The sequence below is a fragment of the Erinaceus europaeus genome, chromosome 8 (assembly GCF_950295315.1).
Source record: "Erinaceus europaeus chromosome 8, mEriEur2.1, whole genome shotgun sequence".
Classification (NCBI taxonomy): Eukaryota; Metazoa; Chordata; class Mammalia; order Eulipotyphla; family Erinaceidae; genus Erinaceus; species Erinaceus europaeus.
This window is the reverse complement of record NC_080169.1, coordinates 87646858-87673804: the sequence shown is the minus strand read 5'-3', so window position 1 is coordinate 87673804 and position 26947 is coordinate 87646858. Positions and strand designations below refer to the sequence as shown.

General features: G+C 36.4%; 1 protein-coding gene across 2 annotated transcripts; it reads right to left on the bottom strand.

Moving 5' to 3' along the window:
- Window positions 1-26947, bottom strand: ANKRD7 (ankyrin repeat domain 7). 2 transcript variants are annotated; one of them, XM_060195719.1, is made up of 7 exons: window positions 26486-26947; window positions 19689-19803; window positions 19361-19534; window positions 16608-16714; window positions 15969-16106; window positions 11217-11323; window positions 1-89 (listed from the first exon to the last, which is right to left on the bottom strand). In XM_060195719.1, exons 1-7 carry the CDS (start codon window positions 26800-26802, stop codon window positions 82-84), a joined length of 966 nt encoding a protein of 321 aa, XP_060051702.1. In that variant the 5' UTR covers window positions 26803-26947; the 3' UTR covers window positions 1-81. The 2 variants fall into 2 exon arrangements, with proteins under 2 accessions (XP_060051702.1, XP_060051703.1); XM_060195720.1 differs by lacking the exon at window positions 19689-19803 and having other exon boundaries at window positions 26545-26947.

The following is a 26947-nucleotide window of genomic DNA, read 5'->3' as shown; positions in this document are numbered from 1 at the left end:
AGTGTTGTGTCAGTTTATTTAAATGTTCTCTCAAAATGTTTCCTAGTTCAAGGCACCAGCAAAGGATTTGTAGAAATGAGGTTACACATCTAGAAAAAAAAAAGTGATTATTCTGTAATGTTTTTATGCTCAAATCTTTTCACTCCTAAGTTTATTTCTTAAAGTACATGTCCCAGTTATGATATAAATCAGTACTGATGTTTCTGCATTTTAAAGTCATTAAAATAGTCATGCTATCTCCTTTAAATCTGGCAAAATAATTTTTTAAGTTCTCCACCAATTTCTGTATGTTTTCACCTAACTTCCCCTAACATTTCCATTATTTTTGAAGTATACAAGATTAACATTTCACTTAAGAACTGAAATACAGATTACCAGGGTGTTTACCTTTCAGATGGGGTTGGTTTTGTTTCTCTTCAAAACATACTCAACATATGAGTAGTATTTTTATAATTTCTGTTACTTTATGTCCTATGGAAAGTATAAAATGTGGACATTTTAAAAATAAAGGAGATGTAAGGAGAGGAGGGTAAAAGGATATAGGTCAAAAATTAGAAAACAAACAAAAAATGTCTCTAAAGGATATGTGAGATAAAGTTATAAAAGGAAAACTGCTTCTTAATTGTATTCACTTGAAGTCAATAAGGCCAAAGATGTTCCTAGATTTTTTAACTATGAACTGGAAATATTTGATTAGCCAGGACATTTTTTTAGGGGGAGTGTGTGTGTGTGTGTGTGTGTGTGTGTGTGTGTGTTTTGCTGAAGCCTCATGTATTTATAATTTTACCAGTCCTGAGACAATATTTTTTATTCATTTTATGAAGGGTAGAGAAGGAACATAGCTGTGTAATAAACAGTAATTGTATTTTTATTTTTTAAAGATTTTATTTGTTCATGAGAAAGACAGGAGGAGAGAGCTGGGGATTAAACTCAGAACCTCATACTTGAGAATCTAATGCTTTATCCATTGTGCCACCTACAGAACCACTTGTATGAATTTTTGTTTCATTCTATAGTACCACCAGTGATTTCCATAGCACAATAGGGGCAGGCTTATAGCTCAGAGAAAGCTTTTGACACTATTCAACAATTTCTGATTTTAAAAAAAACTCAATTAAAATGGGGTCAATTGAATTAGTATACTTCAATATACCAAAGAATATCCATGACAAAACCACAAGTAACATTACACTTAATAGCAAAAACCTGAAAACTTTTTCTCTAAGATATGGAACAAGACAAGCATGTTCACACTAATCACTATTATTCAACCTAGTAATGAAATTCCTTACTACAGGAACTAGGCAATAAAAAGAAGTAAGATTCATCCACATTGAAGAAGAGGTGAAAACATCATTATTTGTGAATGGCTAAATGTATGGGGGTGGGGGGGAGAAAGAGAGAACAAGTGCTACCGAGGATGTGAGGGGAAAGAAATGCCTTTACACTATTGCTAGAACAGTAGGTTGGTTTAACCCCTGTGGAAAACAGACTGGATATTCTTCAAAACATTAGAAATAAACTCCATACACTCCAGAAATTCCTCTCCCAGGGATTTATCTGAATAATAGAAAAAAACACTTCTCCAAAGAGATCTATTTTTTACTTAAGTTCATGGCTGTGCTATCTGCAATAGCCCAAATTTGGGAACAAATTAAACGTACAACAGCCGATGAGTGATTAAGAAAGTTGTGTTATATATACACAGTGAATTACTATTCAGCTCTAAGAGATGAGAAAATCTTCTACATCTTAGATGAAACCTAAAAGAATTCATATTAATTGAAGTAAGAGAAAAATAAATACTAGATAATCTCATTCATAGGTGAAACATAAGAAAAAAAGAGAGAGAAATCACAGGGTGAAACTTAAACTATTTGTTGTTTATTGCAGAAGAATCAAGGACTTTAATGGGAGAGGTCCCATGCAACTTCTCCAACAGTTGGTGTTACTGCCTTTTCTAATGCAAGATATTCTCACATGTGTTAAGTGGTACCTCTGTTGCTTTTACTTGCATTTCCCTGATCCTCAGTGATTTTGAGCATTTTTTCATTTGTCAATTTGCCCTCTGAATATCTTCTTGGGAGAAGACTCTGCCCATGTAATCTACTTTTCAATGTGTATTTACATACACACCAGCAGTGGAGGAGGGTTCCTTTGACCATACAACCTCTCCATCATTTGTTGTTGCTATAGTTTCTGGTGTATGACATTCTCAAGAAGTGAAGTGGTATCTCATTGTTCTTTTTATTTGCATTTCTCTAACAATCAGTGACTTGGAGCATTTTTTTTTCATATGTCTGTTGGCTTTTTGGATCTCTTCTGTGGTGAATATTCTGTTCATATCCTGTCCCCATATTTTAATAAGGTCATTTGGGTTTTTGTTGTTGTTGTTGTTGTTTTTGCTAAGTTTGATGAGCTCTTTATATATTTTGGTTATTAGCCTTTTGTCTGATGTAGGGCATATAAAGATCTTTTGCTGTCAGGAATCTCTTTATTTGAGTGAGGGTATTTTTTGCTGTGCAGAAGTTTTTCAGTTTGGTGTGCTCCCACTGGTTTACTTTATCTTAGTTTTCCTTGTAATTGGGTTTGTATCCTTAAAGATGGACCTTAAAGGAATTATGTCTAGTGAGATAAACGAGAAAGAAAATGATGAAACTAGGATGATCCCACTCATAAGCAAGAGATAAGAAAGAACAGAAAGGGAAACACAAACAGAATTTGTACTGGCTTTGGAATATTGCATCAAAGTAAAAGACTAAGGGAGTAGAATAGGGCAGATTTTCAGCTCCATTGTAGGGGGATCGGGGTAAGGACACAAATCTTTGGTGGTGGGAATGGTGTTTATCTATGTTCCCATTAACTTATAATATTATAAATCACTATTTATTCAATATGTCAGGGGAAATATATTGAATGTCTCAAGTTACTTAAATGCCTATATTTAAGTTCTGAGTATATATTCCTTTAGTATAAGCACTTAAAATTTCAAATTGGTGAATTCCAGAGGCGGAGCTATGAAGCAGCTGTGTTTCTCTCTTCTCCTCTCCTGGATCAACCAGGAATACCAAAGAAGATCATCTGGAACCACAACAAGACAGGACTAGAATGACTTCAGGAACCCACCAAATCACCAGTGAGCACAAATACGTAGGGCTCCTGGACATAGAGGAGCCTAGGGAGAGTTTAAGTGGCTGGTAACAGTCCAGCAGTTTACTAGTTGGGAAACCACCTCCAATCTGTTTCACCAACCAAAAGATGGCTGAAGGGAGGAGAGGACTCCCCTAAGACTCACCAAATGCAACTGTGAGTCTCCATTGCTACTGCCCTCAGAATCTGGAGCAGTAGGAAGGACTGAGAACTAACCAGGAAACTCAGGAGAAGATCTATACCTTAGTGGCCTAGCAGTGGGGCTGTGAGAGTCTCTTTGCATAACCACTGGATTATCTCTGACCCACCCTGCTTTATCTCTTGGTCAGGAGAGAGAAATTAAGCTAAGAAGCCTACTTATAGTTTAAAACCCCTCAGGCTCCCATATAGCCTACCAAAAGAGGGTTTTGAGACAAAGCTCCAACTCAGGGATTAAAATACTATTGGAATAACTGTCAATTTCCACAACTGTGAGCCTTTTAATTACCTTATTTAGACACAAGTCAATCCAGGAAAGAATGATCAGCAATTTGAAAAGTACTGAGAGAGGGACCTCATAACACACTATATAAAATGGTTAAACCAACAAGAAGAAATATTAGAGAAATGAACCAGGACAAGAGTCCAGCTGAAAGCCACCCAAAGGTTGAAGCACGAAATAATGAGGTCAACAACCAAACACTAGTTAAGGAAATAATCACAGGAGTGAGTAAAGAGTTTGAAAGAATTGTCATCAGAAATGCAGAAACAACAGATGAGATGCTGGAAGAAAACACTAATTATCTCAAGGTATTAGAGAGCTTAAAGCTGAAATAGCTGAGTTAAGAACACAACTAGCTGAACAAGCTAAAACAGTATTATAACAGGGCAACAAAATAGATAAACTCCAGAAAGCAGTAGAGGGAAGAGAGAATAGAATAAATGAGGCTGAAGACAGAATTAGCAAGATCAAGGACAAATTAGAAACAACTACAAAATAAGTAAGAGATCTCAAAAGAGATTAAGAGATACTGAAAACAAAAACAGAGACATACAGGATGACTTCAAAAGAAATAATATACGTATTATTGTCTTACCAGAGGGAGGGGAAGAAAACATTCATCAGTACATAATAGCTGAAAACTTCTCCAGTCTAGACAACATCAAAGACATAAAGGTTCAAGAAGCCCAGAGGGTCACAAACCCAGACTTAAGGACACCAAGAAACATCATATTTAGAATGCAAAGTAATAAGGATAAAGAAAGGGTCCAGAAGGCTACAAGAGGAAACGAAGAGTCACCTACAGAGGAAAACTCGTAAGATTAGCAGCAGACTTCTCCACACAAACACTACAGGACAGAAGAGAATCGCAAAATATCTATCGAGTGCTCAATGAGAAAGGCTTTCAACCAAGACTACTGTATCCTGCTAGACTGTCACTCAGACTAGATGGAGGCATAAAAACCTTCCCAGACAAGTAACAGTTAAAAGAATCAACTATCACCAAGCCTGCCCTGATATAAGTACTAAAAGATCTCCTATAAATAATCAGACCACCATAAATATGCTATATAACAGAACACTCTAAAAATCTATAAGAATGGCATTAAAATATATTCAATCTTTGATATCAGTAAATGTCAATGGCCTGAATTCACCTATTAAAAGACACAGAGTAGGAAGATGAATCAGAAAATACAACCCAATAATATGCTGTCTACAGGAAACCCACCTAACTCAACAAGACAAACATAGACTCAAAGTGACAGGATAGAAAATTATCATACAAACTAATGGCCCACAAAAAAGGGGCAGTAAGAGCTATTCTCATATCTGACATGATAGACTTAAAATAAATAAATAAAGTTAAAATAAATATAGTTTAAAAAGATAGGGATGGACACTAATGCTCAGTGGATCAGTCAATCAAGAGGACTTAACAATTATTAACATCTATGAACCCAATGAGAAGCCATCTAAATACATCAAACGTCTACTGAAAGAGCTACAGCAATATATTAACAATAACACAGTCATAGTGGGGGACTTCAACACCCCACTCTCTAAACTTGACAGATCATCCAGGCAGAAAATCAATAAAGACATGAGGGAGCTAAATGAGGGGATAGATAAACTAGAACTATTGGACATTTCCAGAGGCATTCATCCCAAGAAACTGTAATATATATTTTATAGACTATATGTTAGGCCACAAAAACAGCACCAGCAAATTCAAGAGCATTGAAATCATCCCAAGCAGCTTCTCACACCACAGTGGAATTAAACTAGCACGTAATAATCAACAAAAGATTAGTAAGAGTCCCAAAATGTGAAAGCTCAACAGTACACTACTTAACAACTACTGGGTCAAAGAGGAAATCAAGGAAGAAATCAAAATGCTTCGAGAGTTCAATGAAAATGAAGACACATGCTATCAAAATATTTGGGACACAGCTAAGGCAGTACTGAGAGGGAAGTTCACAGACATACAAGCACACATTACGAAACAAGAAAAAGCACAAATAAACAACCTGATTGCACATCTTAGAGATTTAAAAGAAGAAGAACAAAGGAACCCTAAAGCAACCAGAAGGACAGAAATAACTAAAGCTAGGGCAGAAATCAATAAAATTGAAAACAGCAAAACCATACAAAAGATCAATGAAAGTAAATGTTGGTTCTTCGAAAGAGTGAGCAAAATTGACAAACCTTTAGCCAGACTCACAAAACAAAAAAGGGAGAAGACCCAGATAAATCGGATAGTAAATGAAAGAGGAGATATCACAACAGACATCACAGAAATTCAACATATTATGTGAGACTTCTATGAACAACTATATGCCACCAAGCTAGAGAACCTGGAAAAATGGACCATTTCCTAGATACCTACCAACTTCCAAAACTAAGTAAAGAGGAACTAGATAACATGAACAGGCCTATCACAGCTAATGAAATTCAAACAGTTACCAAAAAATCTTCCCCAAAATAAAATTCTTGTACCAAATGGTTTTACAAATGAATTCTATAAAACCTTCAAGAAGAACTAATACCTCTACTTTTAAAAAGCCTTCCAGAAGATTGAAGAACCTGGAATACTCCCTTCCTGCTTTTATGAAGCCAACATCAGTTTGATACCAAAAGCAGACAGGGACACAACCAAAAAAGAAAACTACAGACCAATATCTCTGATGAACATAGATGCTAAAATATTGAACAAAATTCTAGCCAACCAGAAATAGCAGTATATTGAAAAGATTGTTCATCATGACTAAATGGGGTTTATCCCAGACATGCAAGGTTGGTTTAATATAAATGTAAATCAATATATATGTAAAATATATGTAAATCAATCAACATGAATCCACCACATCAATAAAAGCAAGACCAAAAACCGCATGGCCATATCAGTAGATGCAGAGAAAGCTTTTGACAAAATGCAACATCCCTTTATGATCAAGACACTACAAAAAATGGGAATAGATGAAAAATTCCTCAAGAGAGTGGAGTCTATATATAGCAAACTTACAGCCACCATCATACTCAATGCTGAAAAACTGGAAGCATTTCCCCTCACATCAGGTACTACATAGGGTTGCCAACTAACATCATTATTATTCAACATAGTGTTGGAAGTTCTTGCCATAGCAATCAGGCAGGAGCAAGGAATTAAAGGCACACAGATTTGAAGAGAAGAAGTCAAACTCTCCCTATTTGCAGATGACATAATAGTATACATAAAAAAATCCTAAGGAATCCAGCAAGAAGCTAGCATTGCCAAAACAATTTTGAGAAGAAAGAACAGAACTGGAGACATCACACTCCCAGACCTCAAATTGTATTAAAGGGCCATTGTCATCAAAACTGCTTGGTACTGGAACATGAATAGATGCACTGACCAATGGAATAGAATTGAGAGCCCAAAAGTAAGCCCCCACACCTATGGGCATCTAATCTTTGACAAACATGCCCTGACTATTAAATGGGGAAAGCAGAGATTCTTCAACAAATGGTGTTGGAAAAAAATGGGTTGAAATATGCAGAAGAATGAAACTGAATCACTATATTCCACCAAGTACAAAAGTAAATTCCAAGTGGATCAAGGACTTGGATGTTAGACCACAAAATATTAGATACTTAGAGGAAAATATTGGCAGAACTCTTTTCCGCATACATTTTAAAGACATCTTAATGAAACGAATCTAATTACAAAGAAGACTAAGGCAAGCATAAACCGATGGGACTGACTACATCATATTAAAAATCTCTGCACAGCAAAAGAAACCACTACCAAAATCAAGAGACCCCTCACAGAATGGGAGATCTTTACATGCCATACATCAGACAAGAGGCTAATAACCGAAATATATAAAGTGCCTGCCAAACTCAACAAGAAGAAAAACAAATTACCCCATCCAAAAATGAAGACAGGACATGGACAGAATACTCACCATGGAAGAGATCCAAAAGGCTGAGAAACACATGAAAAAATGCTCTAAGTCTTTGATTGTCAGAGAAATGGAAATGAAGACAACAATGAGATACCACTTCACTCCTGTGAGAATGTCATACATCAGAAAAGGTAGCATCAACAAATGCTGGAGAGGTTGTGGGGTCAAAGGAACCCTCCTGCACTGCTGGTGGGAATGTAAATTGGTCCAACCTCTATGGAGAACATTCTGGAGAACTCTCAGAAGGCTAGAAATGGACCTACTCTATGATCCTGCAATTCCTCTCCTGGGGATACATCCTATGGAACCCAACACACCTGTCCAAAAGGATCTCTGTACACAGATGTTCTTAGCAGCACAATTTGTAATAGCCAAAACCTGGAAGCAACCCAGCTGTCAAGTTGTGGTATATATACACAATGGAATACTACTCAGCTATTTAAAATGGTGACTTCACCATTTTCAGCCAATCTTGGATGGAGCTTGAAGAAATCATGTGAAGTGAAATAAGTCAGAAACAGAAGGGTGAGTATGGGATGATCTCACTCCCAGGCAGAAGTTGAAAAACAAGATCAGAAGAGAAAACATAAGTAGAACCTAAGCTGGAATTGGCGTACTGCACCAAATTGAAAGACTCTGGAGTGGGTGTGGGGAGAATACAGGTCCAAAAAAAGGATGACAGAGGTCCTAGTGGGGGTTGTATTGTTATATAGAAAACCGGGAAATGTTATGCATGTACAAACTATTGTACTTACTGTAGATTATAAAACATTAATTCCCCAATAAAGAAATTTTTAAAAAATTCAAATTGGTAAACTGATTGAATTTGAACACTGGGTTTAAATTGTTAAAGCATTTATAATAATAGCCCTTTTTAATACTAAATTACCTATAATTATAGACTGGGTGGATCAGAATCAACTGGTCCTATCAGAATCTTAGATACAGTTATTTATAAGTAGCTTTAAGTGACATAAATCAAGGTGAGGTCATATATGGTATGGTAAATCCTAACCATGGAATTCTGAATGTAAACCAATCTCCCAAATAACTTGGTTATAATAATAATTATCTATTGCCTTCTTAAACTCTAAGACAACAAGGAACCATCCCCATTCTCTTTAAAAATCCGTATTTCTCCCAGTCCTGGAATGTTTGGGACTTTGCTTATATTTCTTGAAGCTTCTCCTCTTAATTCCCTACCCTGTGATACTGCCTCTGCTGACTACAATTAAATTAATGCAGCCAGTGCCACCATGCCACATCTTACTTCGAACTGTATCCAGAGATTCCAAGCCTGAGATATCAACCCTCCAACTCCAATAATCTGGTGAGACCTTTCCTAGCACATTGGACTACCTAATTCCATTTCAAAAGGTGTATTCCATTACAAAGTTACAGATTCTAGATGTAGACCGGGGCCTAAAGAACAGGGTACATGTGCACATGTATTCATAAGTTAGAGGAAAATATATACCTCAAAGTAAAAGTGTTCAGTAGTCCGCTGTGGGTAGACTTAGACTCAGTTCAGCAAGCAAGTAGAAAGATCTAAAGAAGACACCATAAAGTGTCCAATACTAATTGCTTAGCCATAGGTACCCTCCTCTCCTACCCCCTACTTCACTTCCCTCAATCACTTTAAGTATAAACTCATCAAGCAAAGTAAGGACTACAAAAGTTGGATAAGGGCAAAAGACTGGCACACATTAATGATGGCCTTTTTGGACAATAACAGGCCACCTCGTCATCTTGGGCTCTAATCGGAGAATTCTCACATAGATATGATGGACCTAGACATCTAGTAGATTCCTCTCTTCACCATCACTGGTCACCTGGTCACTTTCATCAGGAACATCATCATGAACCCTCTTGTGAGCCTCTCCAGGACCTTACCTTCACTATAGAACAGCAATGGTAAGGACTTCCCACTCACCGAAGGGAGGCTGGGTCAGCCTATTCTGTCACTTAAAGAAGACTGGTCCTGAAATGAGTGCAGCCTAGAATGTTCCTAGCTGTGACCAGGAACTATGAGCTCAGACTGACAGGGACTCAGAAGTTACACAAGATCTTGTGCTAAATATGAATATATATCCTAGGTTAGATCAACGGAGCTAACAGTTATTGTTATTTATATACTTTCCTAATATTCAGGAGCTACTCTCTTCCCTGACTCAGCTTCCTAGTCCTATTCGCAACTCAGACATCACCTTCCCAAACAATACTTTTAGGCTACCTGCATGTCAGCTATAAGGCTCAGGCAAAAATTACTAAAGTCATGGGCCCCTTGGAACATACTTAAAATAGAATTCCTTGCCTCTTCCCATAAGAAGACCCCTAATTTTATCTGTTTATTCCTATCTTTGGTTTCCTGCTTATTAAGCAAATTGTCCTGCTTTATATCTTACCACCTTTCAGACACTACTATGATGCCATATTGACTTCCCTAGAAAGACAACCTCACCAATATGTCCTGGAATCTCACCTCTCCAGAGCCCTACCCCACTAAGAAAAGATAGAAAAAAAGCTGGGGGGTATGGCTAGACATGCCAACATCCATGCCCTGCAGAGAAGCTATTACAAAAGCCAGACCTTCCACCTTTTGCACCTCATAAAGAATTTCGATCCATACTCCGAGGAATAATGAATAGGTTTCCAATAAAGGGGATGGGACACAGCACTCTGGTGGTGGGAACTGCATGAAATTGTACCCCTGTTATCTTACAATCTTATTATTTATTATTAAATATCTAATAAATAATAATAACGTAATAAGAAAAGAAATATGTATGCCCATGTTTATTGTAGCTCTGTTTCAAATAAAGTCAAGATATGGGATCAATCAAAACCAAATATGCAACAACAGATGATTGTGTACAGAATATGTCATAGATACAATCAAATACTATGCAACTATAAGAACAGATGAGATTTTTGACTTTTGCTGCAATATGGATAGACTTGGAGGTCATACTAAACAAAATAAGTCAGAAAAATCACAAATACCAGGTAAAGTCCCCAGTCCCCACCTACAAGGGGAAAGCTTCATGAGCTGTTAAAGCAGTGCTGCAAGTGTCTCTCCTTCTTGCTAGGCCTCTCTCTTTCTATCTCTTTCTGTCTCTCTATCAAATTGTTATGTGGAAAACTGAGAACTGTTATGCATATACAGACTATTGTATTTTACTGTCAACTGTAAACCATTAATTCCTCAATAAATAATTTTTTAAAAAAGAAAGAAAAAAGTAAGAAAAAATGGTAACAGTGGAGTCATACAAGCACCTTGCCCCAGTAATAACCCTACTGACAAAAAAGTGTATATAAATTATTTCATATGTAAAATATAAACAAACAAAATAAATAACAATAAGCCATGAAATTCTGATGCTAGAACCGTGCTTACTAAAGAAAGAGAAGAAAGTGAAAAAATAAAAGACATAAGTACCATGGTAGTAGAAGAGTTGTGAAATGGTATCCCCTAAAATGTGAGTAATCATGAAAAACACTGCCGACCAGCTTAACAAAAAATGAGATAAATGCTCATAAAATAATTGCATCTCAAAATAAAAATTTCATTATGTCCCATCCTAAAAACAAATAAAAATCAACAAGCAAAAGTAGTTATCCAATTTGTATAATCTTACTTTCATTTGATTCTTCTGTATCATATATAGGGCCCAAAGTAGAATCTTTTGAGTCAGGTATTTGTTGAGCTTTCTTCTTTCCATACTTAGCAATTAATTGATAATACCTATCCATGAAGCAAAAATATATATATATATTAATTCTAGCATTCATAAACAGTCAATTCAATTTGGGAGCCAGGCAGTGGCACACGGGGTTAAGTGTATATAGTACTAAGCTCAAGGACCCATGCAAGGACCTGAGTTCGAGCTCCTGGATCCCTACCTGCAGGGGGGAAGCTTTGTAAGCTGCAAAGCAGGTCTGTAGGTGCCTATCTTTTTCTCTGCTCTTTTTCTCTCCCTCTACTCTCTCAATTTCTCTCTATCTTATCCTATGAAAAATGAAAAAAATGGCCAGCCACCAGGAGCAGTGGATTCATAGTGCTGGCACCAAGGCCCAGAGATAACCTTCAAGGTAATAAATAAGTAAATAAATAAATAAATAAATAAATAACAGCCAATTCAATGCATAATCCAGTATTACCAAATCAAAACTTTAAATATGCCTTCTCAGGTAGGTCATACATTCATCATAGACCTCAAGCTTCCCAACTTCATCAACAGACACCTTTTAATTTTTACTTCACATACTCCCATTCTCTGTTACTTCTCTTTATGCTATCCCTTACAAACTTGGTAGAAAATGTGGCATTAGGTATTACTTGGTGTATTGGCTCACTAGGGCTACCAATATCACAGAGTTGGGACTTGAACAACAGACATTTATTTTTTCACAATTCTGGAGGTTGGAAGTCCCAAAACAAGATGGCAGCAGTCTTAGTTTCCTCTGAGGATGTTAAAAGAAAGCTCTCTACCAGGCCTCTTACTTTGACTAAGAGATGACTTGCCTCTTGCAGCCTTTTCAATTAGCCCTCTGGAAATAAGCACCTCAAGTGTTTCATGTAAAAACATGAGCCAGTTTGGACTAGAGTCTAACCTGGATATCATTATTTTTTTCTTTCTTTTATTTGATAAGACAGAGAGAACTGAGAGGAAAGGGGTGGCAAAAAGAGCAAAAGCAAGAGGGGAGGGGGGCTGTGATCATTTCACTTAAGAAAACAACTATATGTAAAGAACTTGGGGGGTTCTGGGAAATAGCACAGAGATAAAGCCTTGGACTCTCAAACACAAGGTCCTAAGTACATAATCCAACATTCTGGGAATGGGTGGTGGCGCACCTGGTTGAGGGCACCAATATGCTAGGACCCGAGTTGAAGCCACAGTCCCCATTTGTATGGAGAAAGCTTTGCAAGTGGTAAATCAGTACCTTAGGTGTCTGTCTTTCTCTCCCTCTCCATGTCCCCCTACTCTCTCAATTTCTAGCTGTTTCTATTCAGTAACTAAAGATTTTTTTTTTTAATCCAACATTCTACATACCAGAATGATATTTTACTTCTCTTTCTCATTAACAAATAAGCAAAGGTTTTTTAAAGGGAATTATTCCACAGAATAATACCAAGTATATCAAGTATAGCAAGAGAGAGTTAGCAAATACTATTAATAAACAGAGGTCATGTGCTACATGTGGCAAATAGGCAATAACTAGTCAAGAAACGAATGTCACAATTAAAGAAGTCTTTGTTCCCTTTTCAAAAGAGAGGTAAAAATAACAAAGAGGACAGGGAATTTTAGATAGCACAATTTTTATTAAATGCTAAGAGTTTACACACTCTAAGGATAGTTAGTCACTGGCTATCTCCTTTCCTCTATTACCTCTTTTTAAAAAATAATAAATGTATTTCTCTTAGAGTTTTCATTTTGAAAATATTTAAATAATATTTGGAGGATAAGCAATTCCACAACCTAATGCTTCTAATTACTCTTAGTAAGGCTGCTGTTTAAATTTTTATAGTTTGCTTAAACCAAAATAAAACTAGATAAGCACTCCAATGGTACCAAAAAAAGTACTATATCCAATTTTGCCTCGTATGTTTGGTTATACATTCCTTAATTTATAAAGACATTAAGAAAATTCTGAATATATACATGAAAATTATTTCTCCCACTCACTTACTTTTGTCTTCTTCATAACTATTTCATCTCTACCCTTCTCCTTTCTCTTTTCTCATAACTCTCCTCTCTCTCCCACATGTGTTTTCATGTGGAACTACTTTTTTAAATTAACTGTTAGAGTGTGAATAAAATAGATGAAAGAAGAATAAGAAAACAACTAAAAAATTACTTTTAATTTTTAAAGAATCCTTAAAATATGAAGAAAACATCTTACATATTATTTAACTTCATTAAATATAAAATAGATGTATGAATATTGTCTTTTATTTTCTCATGACATAAAATCAGAAATATATGCTCACATAAAAATGTTTTGTGTTAATAATTCTGGAAATGTATTAAAATAAAGTTAGTTGATAAAAAATGTAAATATTTGCAAGTATATTTAATATAAATGAAATATTTACCAATTTACACATTACCAATATGTAAAAACTATGAAAGCCTTTTGTGAATTATTCATCATTTGCCCAATTCTAGTACCCTGTTGTTGTTTTTTATTTATTTTATTTTACTTTACTTTATTGGGAATATTCATGGTTTATAGTAGACACAACTATTGATACATGTGCAAAACTTCTCAATTTTCTGCAAAACACTCTTACTCCCCACTTATGTCCTCCTTTACCATCATGCACCAGGACCTAAGAACCCCTGCCACTCCAGGAGTCCTTTCCTTTGATGCAATACACCAAATCCAATCCAAGTTCTACTTTGTGTTTCTCCTTTCTGTTCTAATTTCTCAACTTCTATGAGTGAGATCACCTCATATTTATCCTTCTCTTTCTGGCTTATCTCACTTAACATGATTCTTTCAAGTTCCATCTAAGGTGAGATAAAGAACGTAAATTCATCATTCATAATAGCTGAGTAGTAATCCATTGTGTATACATACCACAACTTTCTTAGCTAATCATCTATTGTTGAACACCTAAGTTGCTTCCAGGTTTTGGCTATTACAGTTTGTGCTGCTATTAACACATGTATACACATGTCTTTTTGGATAGGAGTGCTTCATTCCTGAGAATATATATGCCCCCAGAAAAGGAACAGTCTGGTCATGTGGTAGGTCTATTTCTAGCCTTGCGAGAATTCTCTGGAGTGCTCTCCACAGAGGCTAGACCAATTTATTATTCCCACTAGCAGTGCAGGAAGGTTCCTTTACCCCTACAATCTCTCCAGGATTTGTTGTTACTATCCTTTCTGATGTATGACACTCTCACAGGGATGAGGTGGTATCTCATTGTTGTCTTTATTTGCATTTCTCTGACAATCAATGACTTGGAGCATTTTTTCATATGTCTGTTGTTGGCCTTTGTATCTCTTTGGTGGATATTCTATTCACATCCTCTCCCCACTTTTAGATGGGGTCAGTTGTTGTTGTTTTGAGTTTAAGATGGCAGTGGAGGAGAGACAAAACACTAAGCATCTTAGTCAGTTACAGGATGCCTGCACAAACTTGGGGCCTCAGCACACTACTCACTGCACCACCTCCCAAGCCCACTACCCAATGTTTTATTAATGATCATATCACTCACTTTTCTTGGAACCACTGTCTTGGCATACTTCAAATTTCTATGCTACTGGGAGTGAATCTGCAGATTCTGCCACCTGAATTTCTTACATTAATTTGGGTCCTACAACCAGGAAAAGCATGGATGGATCCCTGAATCTATGAATCTGTAGTATATAATGTAGTTATCTCTACGACAGAGTCTATCCTTACTTTGCACTTTGGGATGCATGTTCCTTTCCTTATGATCAAATCTCACTTAATTATTAAATGTCTATATGCATGTATATGTATATATTCTTTTTATAAATATACTTGTATATTTATAAAATATATTATGAAATATTTTATATTAAGCATGTATAAGATATTTTATATTAAATGTCTGTAAAATAAATATTTAAAAAATATTTTAATGTGTCTATATTATCTATATATAAATTATAATCATATATAAATTATAATTCCTTCTAGCTCTGTCCAAGTACAGAATAGTCTGCAGTGAGTACCCCCCCACACACTTCATCTGTACTATTCCAGCCTTTAGGTCCATGATTGTTGAACAATTTGTTTGGCTTTGTATATTAACTCCCTTTTCAGCCACCAGGTTTCCAGATGCCAGCAGGATGTCGACCAGACTTCCCTGGACAGACAACCCCACCAATGTGTCCTGGAGCTCCACTTCCCCAGAGCCCCACACTACTAGGGAAAGAGAGAGGTAGGCTGGGAGTATGGACCAACCAGTCAATGCCCATGTTCAGCGGGGAAGCAATTACAGAAGCCCAGACCTTCCACCTTCTGCATCCCACAATGACCTTGGGTCCATGCTCCCAGAGGGATAAAGAATAGGAAAGCTATCGGGGAGGGGACAGGAGACGGAGATCTGGTGGTGGGAACTGTGTGGAGTTGTACCCCTCTTGTCCTATGGTTTTGTTAATGTCTCCTTTTTTAAATAAATAAAAAATTATAATTATAAACATATATAGTATAACAATGTATAAGGAATGATGTCCAAACCTCTGGTCCACCTGCAGGGGAAAGCTTCATGAGAAGTGAAGCAATGATGGAGGTGTCCCTCTTTCTCTTTCCTGCTTCCCTATTTATTTCTCTCTGTTTCTGTCCAATAAATAAAGAAATAGCAAAATTAAGAAGAAATTCATGATATATACATACGTGGCATCACTTACATAGTAAAACCATTAAAAGAAGCATATTCTTCAGCTGTGAATCCATAAATATCTTGGCAAGACAGGTCCACATCTTGCTGAAGAAGAAGGCTGACTAAATTTGTTGGTTCATCACTAATAGCAATCATCAGGGCTGTTCTAAAGCAAAAGAGAAACATAAAGGCTTAACCTACAGCTCTTAAACACATCTTGTGCTTTTTATTTAAAAATTAGCTGTACCTATACTATTTACATGTAGTATGTCTATACTGAAGAGTTAGAGGAAGAATGTTATGGCAAAAAGTTATGAAATCACAGATCATATCATGAAATCTAAAAATAAAATGTCCCTGGGGAAAAAATAGCTTAAAGTTTATTAATCCCTTTCCCAAGAACCCTAGTGTATTACAAGACATATTAAAAACTTTATGGAGATACATGCCTGGGTCTGAGTTCCATGCCCCCATTTAATTTAGAAACTGAGTGTTAGTGTTAAGTTTCTAATGCTATGAAAAATAATGATAATTATAACTATTAATCTCATCAAATTGTTTGATTCTACAGATAGAAAAATGGATTCTGAAACTGAGCAATTTGCCCAGAATCAAAAATATATGTTAGATAACTGTGCTGCTTGCTTTTGTTTAGAATAAATTATACCTCTGATTTTTATCTGAAGCATTCACATCTGCTCCTCTCTTCAGAAGAAATTCTACCATTTCTGTATTACTTTTAGTGACAGCAAGTAAAAGTGGAGTACACCCATCCTAAAAAAAAAAAGTTTAAAATTTACTTAAAATATTGTGGAAACACACCATGCCTTTTAGATTTTTCTTGTTGTCTCCAGGGTTTTCCCTGCTCTAGGTCAGCTTCTTTAGAGAAAGAGACTGAGAGGCAGAGGGAAAGAGGGACCCAAGTTTTCCCCAGTGAGGTGGAAGCCAGGCTTTAACATGGGTTGCCCATATGACAAAGCAGTCACCCTCTCAAGTGAGTAATCACACACCCTGCATTTTTAAAAGTTTTTTTGTTAATAGTATGTTGCAAGCTTGTAAGATTATAATGTATAGTTTCACATCTCATCCACCACCAAAGTTCAAAGTTCTGTATCCCCACCACAGTTCTCATAGTTTGCTTGCTTCTGTTTTTGTTTGTTTGATTAACTGATTGTTTGATTGACTGATTTGCTAAGTTTATGTTTATCAGTTCTCTAGATTTCACATGAGTGAAACCATCTGGAAGTTGTCTTTAATCTCTTATTTCGCTGAAAATAATCACCTCCAGCTCCATCCGTTTTCTCCCAAGGGACACAATATCATCTTTTTTATTGCAGAGTAGTATTCCATGGAATATATACACCATAACTTCTTTAGCCAGTCATCTGTTTTAAATTTTACTTCATTTTCAAAATGTGCTTATAGAACACATATAAATATGCAACTTAATTTTTATAAGGTCTGAACACATAACAAAATATGACTCAAAGATCCAGTAACTGAATTGAAATTGGACTAGTCAAAATTATTCATTTATTAAGATAGTGATAGAGAGGCAGAGAGAGAATAAAAGAGAACACAGCATTGAAGATTCCTTTAATCCAGTTTGGGCCAGGTTGGAACCTGGGTTCTACACATTGGAAAACAGCACACTAGTCATGTGAGCTATTTTCTCTGGCTCCAAAAAAAAAAAAAAAAAAAGTAAAGTTTCAGCTTTAGGCATAATTCAAATTGTGGGCAAAAGTAATCCAGGAGTATTTCACTGATGCACAGCTACCACTGAAAATAAGTACTAAGCCAAGAATCCACATTTCATAATGTTGCCACAATTGCGTTTCCATAACATCTCATTTAAACTTCCAAGGCTGGTGCTTGTTTAGGGATGCATGAACTAAACTGTTAAGAAGCTTAAAAAATACTTATCTGTTATCCATTATATCTCCTTTTTACTTAATTTTTTTATCTTTCTTCCTTCTTTCTTTCTTTCTTTTTTTTAATACAATAGTTTGTACATGCATAATATTCCCCAGTTTCCCATTTAACAATATAATCCCCACTATGTCATTTATCATCCTTCATGGACCTGTATTCTCCCCACCCACCCACCCCCGAGTCTTTTACTTTGGTGCAATATGCCATTTACTTAATTTTTTAATTATCTTTATTCATCTATTGATAGAGACAAATCAAGAGGAAGGGGGAGGTAGAGAGAGAGAGAGACAGCTGCAACACTGCTTCACCACTTGAAATTCTCCCCTTGAAGGTGGGGACCAGCGGCTTGAACCCAGGTCTTTTTGCACTATAGCATGTGTGCTCAACCAGGTGTACCTGTTATCCATTAAGTCTCAAGAGGAAAATTGAGTAACTCTTAGTATATAACAAATGCTTTTCTAGTTCAATCCTTTTTTTTTTTTTAATTGGGGGGGATCAATGGCTTACAGTCAACAATAAATACAGCTGTTGGTACATGTGTAAAATTTCTCAGTTTTCTGCAAAACACTCTAACCCTTCACTTAGATCCTCCCCCACTACAGGACCTGAACCCCGACCCCCTCTGAGTCTTTTGCTTTGTTCGTGCAGTACACATAACCCAGTTCAAGCTCTGTTTTGTGTTTCCCCTTCTGTTCTTATTTCTCAATTTCTGTCTGAGTAAAATCATTCCATGTTCATACCTCTCTTCCTGGCTTATCTCACTTAACATGATCCCTTCAAGCTCCATGCAAGGTGAGGCAAAGAAAGTGAATTCATCACTTTTAATAGCTTAGTAGTATTTCATTGTATATATATATACCACAACTTTCTGGGCCAGTCATCTGTTGTTGGACACCTGGGTTGCTTCCAGGTTTTGGCTATGACGGATTGTGCTGCTATAAACTTAGGTATGCACAGATATTTTTTGATGTGTGTGTGTTTGGTTCCTAAGGAACCGATCCTATTCTTAATTTTTAAATATATAAGTAACACAGAAAATGTAGACTTCATTATTTTTCATCAATAAATCAGTAGTTCATATTTGATATAATTGCCACTATCAAGTATGATGATACTTTGGAGGTCAGAATTATATTCTTAAACAAACTTGAGGGCTGCTGAAGTAGCTCACTTGGAAAGTGTGTGACACAGGCTTGAGCTCAGCCCCCATCACACTGAAGGAAGCTTTGATGCTGTAGTCTCTGTCTCTCTCTCTCTCTCTCTCTCTCTCTAAATGAATAAATAAATTTGAAAACATTTTGTAAAGAAATATCATATCAGTATTTGATAATATCTCCCTTCCCTACCCCCTAATTTCAGTATGGAAATTTCATTCTTTATTAAACTTATATTTCAACAGGCGTGAATCATCTCCAGTGATCATCTTCTTTCATTGCCTAGAAAAATGTAAAATTTCTATAATAGGTATTGCTCTTAATGTAAGACCACCTTATTTTGAGCTTCCAGATTAGCTTTGTGTTCAAGCAATTTTTCAACTAAGGAGACACTTTGACCACAGGCAGCAAAATGAAGAGCAGTATTGCCATCTAAGTCCTTTAGATTTGGATCTGCACCATGATTCAGAAGTATAGTAGCACAAAGTTCCTTTTCACACTGCACTGCCTGTTAATACAAGAGTAAAAGGGTATTCAATTTATTACCTAAGACACAGTATACTAAATTGGTCTTTATACTGTGTTTTAAAATACTAAACCTAAGAAAATTTAACTAAGGGGAAAACTCAAATACTACAATTGTAAAGGGAAAATGAACACACCTTTGTCAATGGAGATCTGTTTTCACTATCCCCAACATTTATTTTGCATTGTTTCTCAATTAAGAGTGACACAATATCTGAATATCCACTAGCACAAGCCAGGTGCAAAGGTGTTCTATATCAATATAACAAAAAACAGTGTTAGAGATGTCTTAACTTTGCGAAGTTAATTACACACCAGAGCATGCTAGATCTTATATAAAAGTGTTTGCTCCATGTACTTATTACAGTTACATAAAATTTACATTAATTATAATTGTCTTTTATTGAATTGAAATGGCTGTTGTGCAAATACTTTAAAATCAAATACTTAACTAGTTTTAATTCAGGAAAAATGTAACTATTTTATGAGTTTTAAAAATAATTTTTTATCAAACACAGAAATTATAAAATTTAGAAGTAATCTCTGAGACAGTTCAAAGAAGGAAGAGATACCTGTCTATGCTTAAAATCCCTTTTCCATGCTACCCTACCCCTAGTCATATAGTTCTTCTCTTGTTTACCTACTAAAGTTGAATTTTTGCCAAGTTTCACAAAGATGAAAATCTAATGAGTCTCTAAGCTGTAGGTATCAAACTAAGTTTAAGTTATTACAATAATTCCTACTTACCAAAGAGCACTACTCTAATAATGCCTCCCAGGTATGGCAGGCACTCGTTAACTCCGTGTGTGTGTGTGTGTGTGTGTGTGTGTGTGTGTTGGTTAGCTTGTTCTTGCCCTCAATAAGCCTGTAAGTGAGAATTAGAGTGAAATCAAATTCATGAGGTATGGCAGGTACTTGTTAACTCCGTGTGTGTGTGTGTGTGTGTGTGTGTGTGTGTGTGTGTGTATGTATGTATGTTGGTTAGCCTGTTCTGGCTCTTAATAAGGCTGTAAGTGAGAATTAGAGTGAAATCAATCCCCAGCATTGCATGTACTAGAGTGATGCTCTGGCTCTCTCTTCCCTCCTTTCAGTAATAAATTATTATAGATATAGTAAGTTATTAATAATATGTCATATAATTTTTTATTTTAAAGTAACAAGATTACATGTTTGTCTTTAGATAATTTTATAATATAGCATAATTTAAAAATTCTTATAGACAGAACAGAAACTATGGATGTCATTTTCCCACACACCATAGACTATGGATGTCATTTTCCCACACACCAATTTTAATTTTTTTTTATTTTTCTTTTCTTTTTTTCCCCCTATTTCATTTGACAGGCCAAAGAGAAACTGGGAGGGGAGAATAGATAGAACAGAAAGGGAGAGAGAGAGAGAGAGACATACCTGAAGACCTGCCTCACTCGTGAATATTCTCCTGTGCAGTTGGGGGATGGGGACTCAAACCCAGGTCTATAGGCATGGTGATATGTGTGTTTAACTGGGTGCACCACCACCCAACCTCACATCAATTTAAGTTTTCAAAAGTACTTAATAGATACCTAAACATTCTGCTATCGACATGAAGAACAGTAAAAGGTAAATTCACTAGAGAAATAGCTCAACTGTCAGGGCATCAGATTTGCATGCCTGAGGTTTCCAGTCCAATCTCTGGTTCTGCATGTACCAAAATGCTACTCTTGACTTGTCTCCTCCTCTTTCCTTTCTACTCTCTCTTTCACGTAAAACTCTTTCTCATATATAACATAACAAAATTGTTTCTAAAAAGGTGGCCCCCACTAACTCAAGCATTAGGTATCTTTCAAAGAGTTAGATTAACAAGATCCCCACACAATTATATAATCTGCTATTTATGAGAGTAACTTGGTAAAATTTATAAATAGCTTTGAACAAATACTACAATCCCAGTCAAATTTAACTCAATGTAATCTCTGGAAGGTAACTATGTAATATGCCCACAGTGCAAAGAGCAGAATCCTAACTAAATATATTACTCTCTAACTGAAGAATGACTGCAGTCAGAATGATAGTTATCAACTTAGTTAACAAAACAGAACCAGAAATCATTCGTGGTTAATTAATATCCTCCATGAGGGGAAAAAACTAAATTTAACTAATTCCTACTTCTCGGTTATATTTACTTATTTCTTTATTCATTTATTTTTACCAGAGCACTACTCAGCTCTGGCTTATGGTGGGGGTGGGAGGAGATTGTACCTGAGATTTCTTTCAGGCATGAGAGTCTCTTTGCTATCTACCCCTGCCCAACTTCTATTATTATAATGACTTTGTTGTGAGACAAAAATGGTATACCAAGCACCGTGATGAAATATCCCTCAAAATTATCTACCCTACTTTTCAGTGACTTCAGTAATCACCAACCAACCATATCATAGATAATTCTGTCCACTAAATAAATACTTCTAGAGACAAAGTACTGATTGGATTTATGATAATATCTATAGTTTGATTTAATGGTAAATATCCCTATTTAAGTAAATTTCTCTGACTCCTGATGCAAGAGCCAAACATCTTTAAGTCCACTTCTGGTAATTCCTTGAAGAAGCACATCAAATTCTTGCAAACAATTTGATTCATCTACATCAGCCACTATGTGGCCTCAAGAATTTTATCCCAGGGAAGTTAGGTGGTTTTAACTTCACTTAATCCTTAGATCTATCTAGCTCTCCCTACAAATTCAATTACTATTTTCATAAAAAAAATAATAATAATAATAACCCTGTAACAATAACCCCGTAAATCAACATATCCTCACTAAAGTGAGAATGAAGTTGAAAACAAAAACAAAACAACACTTCTCACGCTGACAGTAAATGACATGGGGGTAATTGTCAATAGCTCTTCCAAAAGTGGCTAGTATAGCAAGGGTAGATAGCATAATGGTTATGCAAACAGACTCTCATGCCTGAGGCTCTGAAGTCCCAGGTTCAATCTCCTGCACCATTATATTCCAGAGCTGGTCAGTGCTCTGGTTTAAAAAAAAAAAAAATTAAAGATATTTTAAAGCCTGGAAGCAACCTAGGTGTCCAATAGATGAGTGGTTGACTAAGTTGTGGTATATATACACAATGGAATATTACTCAGCTGTTAAAATGGAAATTCACCTTCTTCACCCCATCTTGGATGGAGCTTGAAGAATCATGTTAAGTGAGATAAATCAGAAACAAAAGGATGAAAACGGGACGATCTCACTCATAGACAGAAGCTGACAAATAAAATCAGAAGGGAAAACACCAAGCAGAACTTGGACTAGAGATGGTGTATTGTACCAAAATAAAAGACTCTGGGATGGGGTTGGGTGGGGTTCGGGTCCTGGATCATGATGGCAGAGGGGAACCTAGTGGGTGGTTGAACTGTTATGTGGAAAATTGGGAAATTTTATCCATGTACAAACTATTGTATTTTACTGTTGATGGTAAACTATAATCCCCCAATAAAGAAATTATTTAAAAAGGAAAAAAGTAGCTACTGCATCCTTACTGAATAATTTTAATCTTCCCATTGAAATTTAAACCCCAGTGTGACAACTGAACCATTTATAATAATCAGGAGCCACAGGACATAGAAAATTAGTCACATACGCAATAAAATGAAATAGCTGTGAAAACTTCAGCTTTCTAAGGAAACATAGTGTTGCAGTTTTTCAAACAAAGCCTGAAAATAAAACATGGACATGAATCACTATAGAAAGCTTATACCACTCAAGTTTCCAGAAGAAAGTCTTATTAAAATGTTTTACTATGAAAATTTGACACCTTTTGAAATGAATCAATATAAAAAGATAAGAGCATACCCATTTCTAAGAATGTATAGATTTAGAATCTGTTGTTACTTAGATTTAACTGCTGTCAAGTTTCAGAGATCAAAACTGGAATGGGCAACAAATGATGTCTCTGTATGATTATTTATCAAATGTCTCATTCTAATATAAATATTTTGAGGCTAATATTTCTCAACTATTATGAAAGGAAAAGTAACAGCTAGGCAGATACCTCAGTTTTAGAGCACTTGAGTTTCATACCTTGGGCCTCAAAGATCGCAGATGTATTTGTAGCACCCCTAAGCAAGAGTTGAGCTCTCTTCTCTCTCACTCTCTCATTCTCTCAAATATTTCTGATAGTCATATGGATCTGCATGGACCACTGGAAAGACTTTAACCTTTACCTTAAATGGGTCAAAGCTGGAAAGTAAACTGTTAAAAGTAAGGAAACATTTAACATTCATTTTACAGATTTTTTTTTTGGATACTATACTGACTGAGCATAAACTGAAAAATTAAAAAATGAAAAACTAGTTAGGTTTCTGCAGTAATTCTAGTTACCATATGATAAGATCCATAGCTGTGACTGTGGGAAGAAATGGTTAGACTTTAGATATATTTGGAAGGAAAGACCAACAAGATTTTTTTAAATTATTGAATAAGATAGAGGATGTGAAAATGTAGGAGGAAGTAATAATGACTCTAGGGTTACTGACCTAAACAATTAAAAGGACTTGAAGTTTAGGGTAGAGGAAATATAATGGCTACACAAACAGAACTCTAATGCCTGAGGCTCTGAAGTCTCAGGTTCAGTCCCCCACAGCACCATAAGCTAGAGCTAAGCAGTGCACTCAGGTGAAGGAAAAAAAAAAAAAAAAGATTTGAAGTTTATCGAAAGAGCAGAGCAGATTTGAGGAAAAACATGTATGCAGTTTGAGCATGTTTGCAATCTTAATTAGTTAATTAATTAATTGGAAATGCCTAAGCAGTGAGATGGTCAAGTCAGTAGCTCTCTAAAGAAGCCAAATGCTATATTTTTCAGACTTATTCAAGTCAGCTTACATCACATTGGTGACATAAACTTAAGGCTTAACATCAGGTGTCCTCACTTCCTCACACTCCCTGATTTCTAGCCCCAAAGTCTGTTATTAAACATTTATTAACCTACTAGCTTCCAAACTAAAAGTATATATGGGAGAGGGAGAAAAAGGTAGGGCTGAAAGTCATGGAACAAAATGTCAATGTTTAAAATCTCTCTCCACGGGAGTCGGGCAGTAGTGCTGTGGGTTAAGCGCACTTGGGGCAAAGTGCAAGAACCAGCAGAAGGATACCGGTTCGTGCCCCTGGCTCCCCACATGCAGGGGAGTCACTTCACAGGCGGTGAAGCAGGTCTGCAGGTGTCTATCTTTCTCTCCCCGCCCTCTGTCTTCCCCTCCTTTCTCCATTTCCTCTCTGTCCTGTCCAACAACAACAACAATAACAATAACTACAACACTAAAACAAGGGCAACAAAAGGAAATAAACAAATAAAAATTTTAAAAAAGATTTAAAAAATCCCTCTCCACTAAGTGAATGAAGAGTAAAAGAAGGGGCCAGGTTGTGACATGACTTGTTAATCACACACATTACAGGACCCAGGTTCAAGCCCCTTGTCCCCACCAGCAGGGTGCTTCAGGAGTGGTGAAGCAGGGCTACAGGTGTTTGTCTCTCTCCCATTCTATCTTCCCCTCCCCTCTCAATTTCTCTTTGTCTCTATACAATAATAAATAAGAATATTTAAAGAAAAAAGAGTAAAGGAGAAAGAAACAATGTCTGAGTCCTCAGTTTTCAAATATTTACCAGTCATAAAAATGAGGAAAAACTATCAAAGTCTGAAAAACAAGTGTCCACACAAGTATGAGAAATACAAGGTGAACCCAGTATCCAGAAAGACAATACATTTCAACTCCTACTGAAAAAAAAAAAAAAACAGTTAGATACTTGGCTGAATCACCAGTATGATAAGAGTGAGAACTGACCAGTGAGTAAAGTTTTGTGGAGGTGATTCATTGTCTTGTAAAATTTTTTTCAGTGGAGTGGTATAGAATAAAAGTTCAATAAATGAGACAACTCTGTTTTTGTTAAAAGAGAAGGCAAAACTACCAGCAAGCTGACACAAATCCTCTTTCTAATCAGTTACCCAATTGTGATTAAAAAAAAAATGATGATTTTTTCATGCTCTGTGATTTTATAACTCCTCAGGTATTACATATTTCTTGTTATTAATGCCAAACACATAATTTGTTTGTTTACTAATATTTAAAATGAATTGTGTTTGGCAATACAGGTTGTTAATTGGGTTTTTTGAAAATACTCAACTGTTGGTACTGGGACATCTGACTGACTTAAAGGACCTTGGTTCAAGTCCTGGTCCCCACATGCAGGGGGAAAGCAAGGAGTGGTAAAATAATGCTGCAAGTGCATCTCTCTCTCTCTCTTCCTAGCTTCCTCTTCTCAATTTCTCTTTTTATCTAGTAATAAATAATTTAATATTGAAAAACATATTTTTCTGTTGAAAATTTTCATAAGCAATCCACATAAAAAAACAGATTTTGTTTCAGTCTTAACATCTTCACAACCACTTCCAGGGTGATCATCTTTACTCTCCATTCAAACTAAAGGTAAAACTGAAGTGGCTGAGTGCCGTATACAACAACAAAAAAGTTGCATTGGGGATGGTGGGAGTGCCCAATGAAGAATAAGTGGAGTTGTACCCCTCTTATCCTATGATTTTGTCAGTCTCCTTTTTATAAAATTAATAATAATAATAATAATAATAATAATAATAATAATAATAATAATAGTATAGTGGAAGAAAATAAGGAGGCAGAAATATCGCAGGTACACACTTTTAAAGCTAAGAAGCTGAAAGATGTGGTGTTACCCACCCCCACCTCCACGGTGTCCACTATACCCCACCACACCCCATATCCCACGAACACCACCCCAATGATCAACAGATTTCTTTACTCTGGGGAAGCTGAAGCCAGTGTAGTAGTCCCATCAAGCCTTGTTTTGGGTTGGAGCACCCAGGGGTCCCAGTTTCTCCACCACTGTGCCCTTTGTCGTCGACCCTTTAACACTGGTCACCTGTGTTCTTTGTCGCGCACATTCACATCATGTTTCTTGAGACGAAGGTATTCTTTTACCTTCCCCAAATCCCCGACTGAGGTAGCTTTGTGAAGTTTCTTTAAGTCCTTATCTCGAATCCTGTAGCCGGATTGGGTGAAAGGGCTGATGCTAGCCTGGCCTCTGAGTAGGTGTGAGAAGGGACGTTGCAATTCATACTGCCTTCTCCAGAAGGTGAAAAGCTTGGAGGCAGAGGGGACAGCAGTCCTGTTGGACCAGCGTGCCCGTCGAGCTCCTAAATGCCCCACCAGCCCTTCAGGCTCAGACCCCTGACTCATGGGGCCCTGGGTCAGACAATCTGTTCAGAGACCAGAAGTGGACAAATGTCCCGATAGGGAGTGCACGATTTGATGAAGGTGGCCACTCGCGTCCATTTCCTGACCACACCCAGGGTCTCGCGCAGCTGCAGTTGGGAGCAATTCT

Excerpts from the sequence above, each read along its gene's own strand:
- ANKRD7 (XM_060195719.1), bottom strand. The coding sequence starts at position 26,802 with ATGAGTCAGGGGTCTGAGCCTGAAGGGCTGGTGGGGCATTTAGGAGCT. Across the intron at positions 19,804-26,485 it reads GTGCGCGACAAAGAACACAG|AACACCTTTGCACCTGGCTT; the intron begins GTGACCAGTGTT and ends ATATTGATATAG. Across the intron at positions 16,715-19,360 it reads ATCTGGAAGCTCAAAATAAG|GATGGGTGTACTCCACTTTT; the intron begins GTGGTCTTACAT and ends TTTTTTTTTTAG.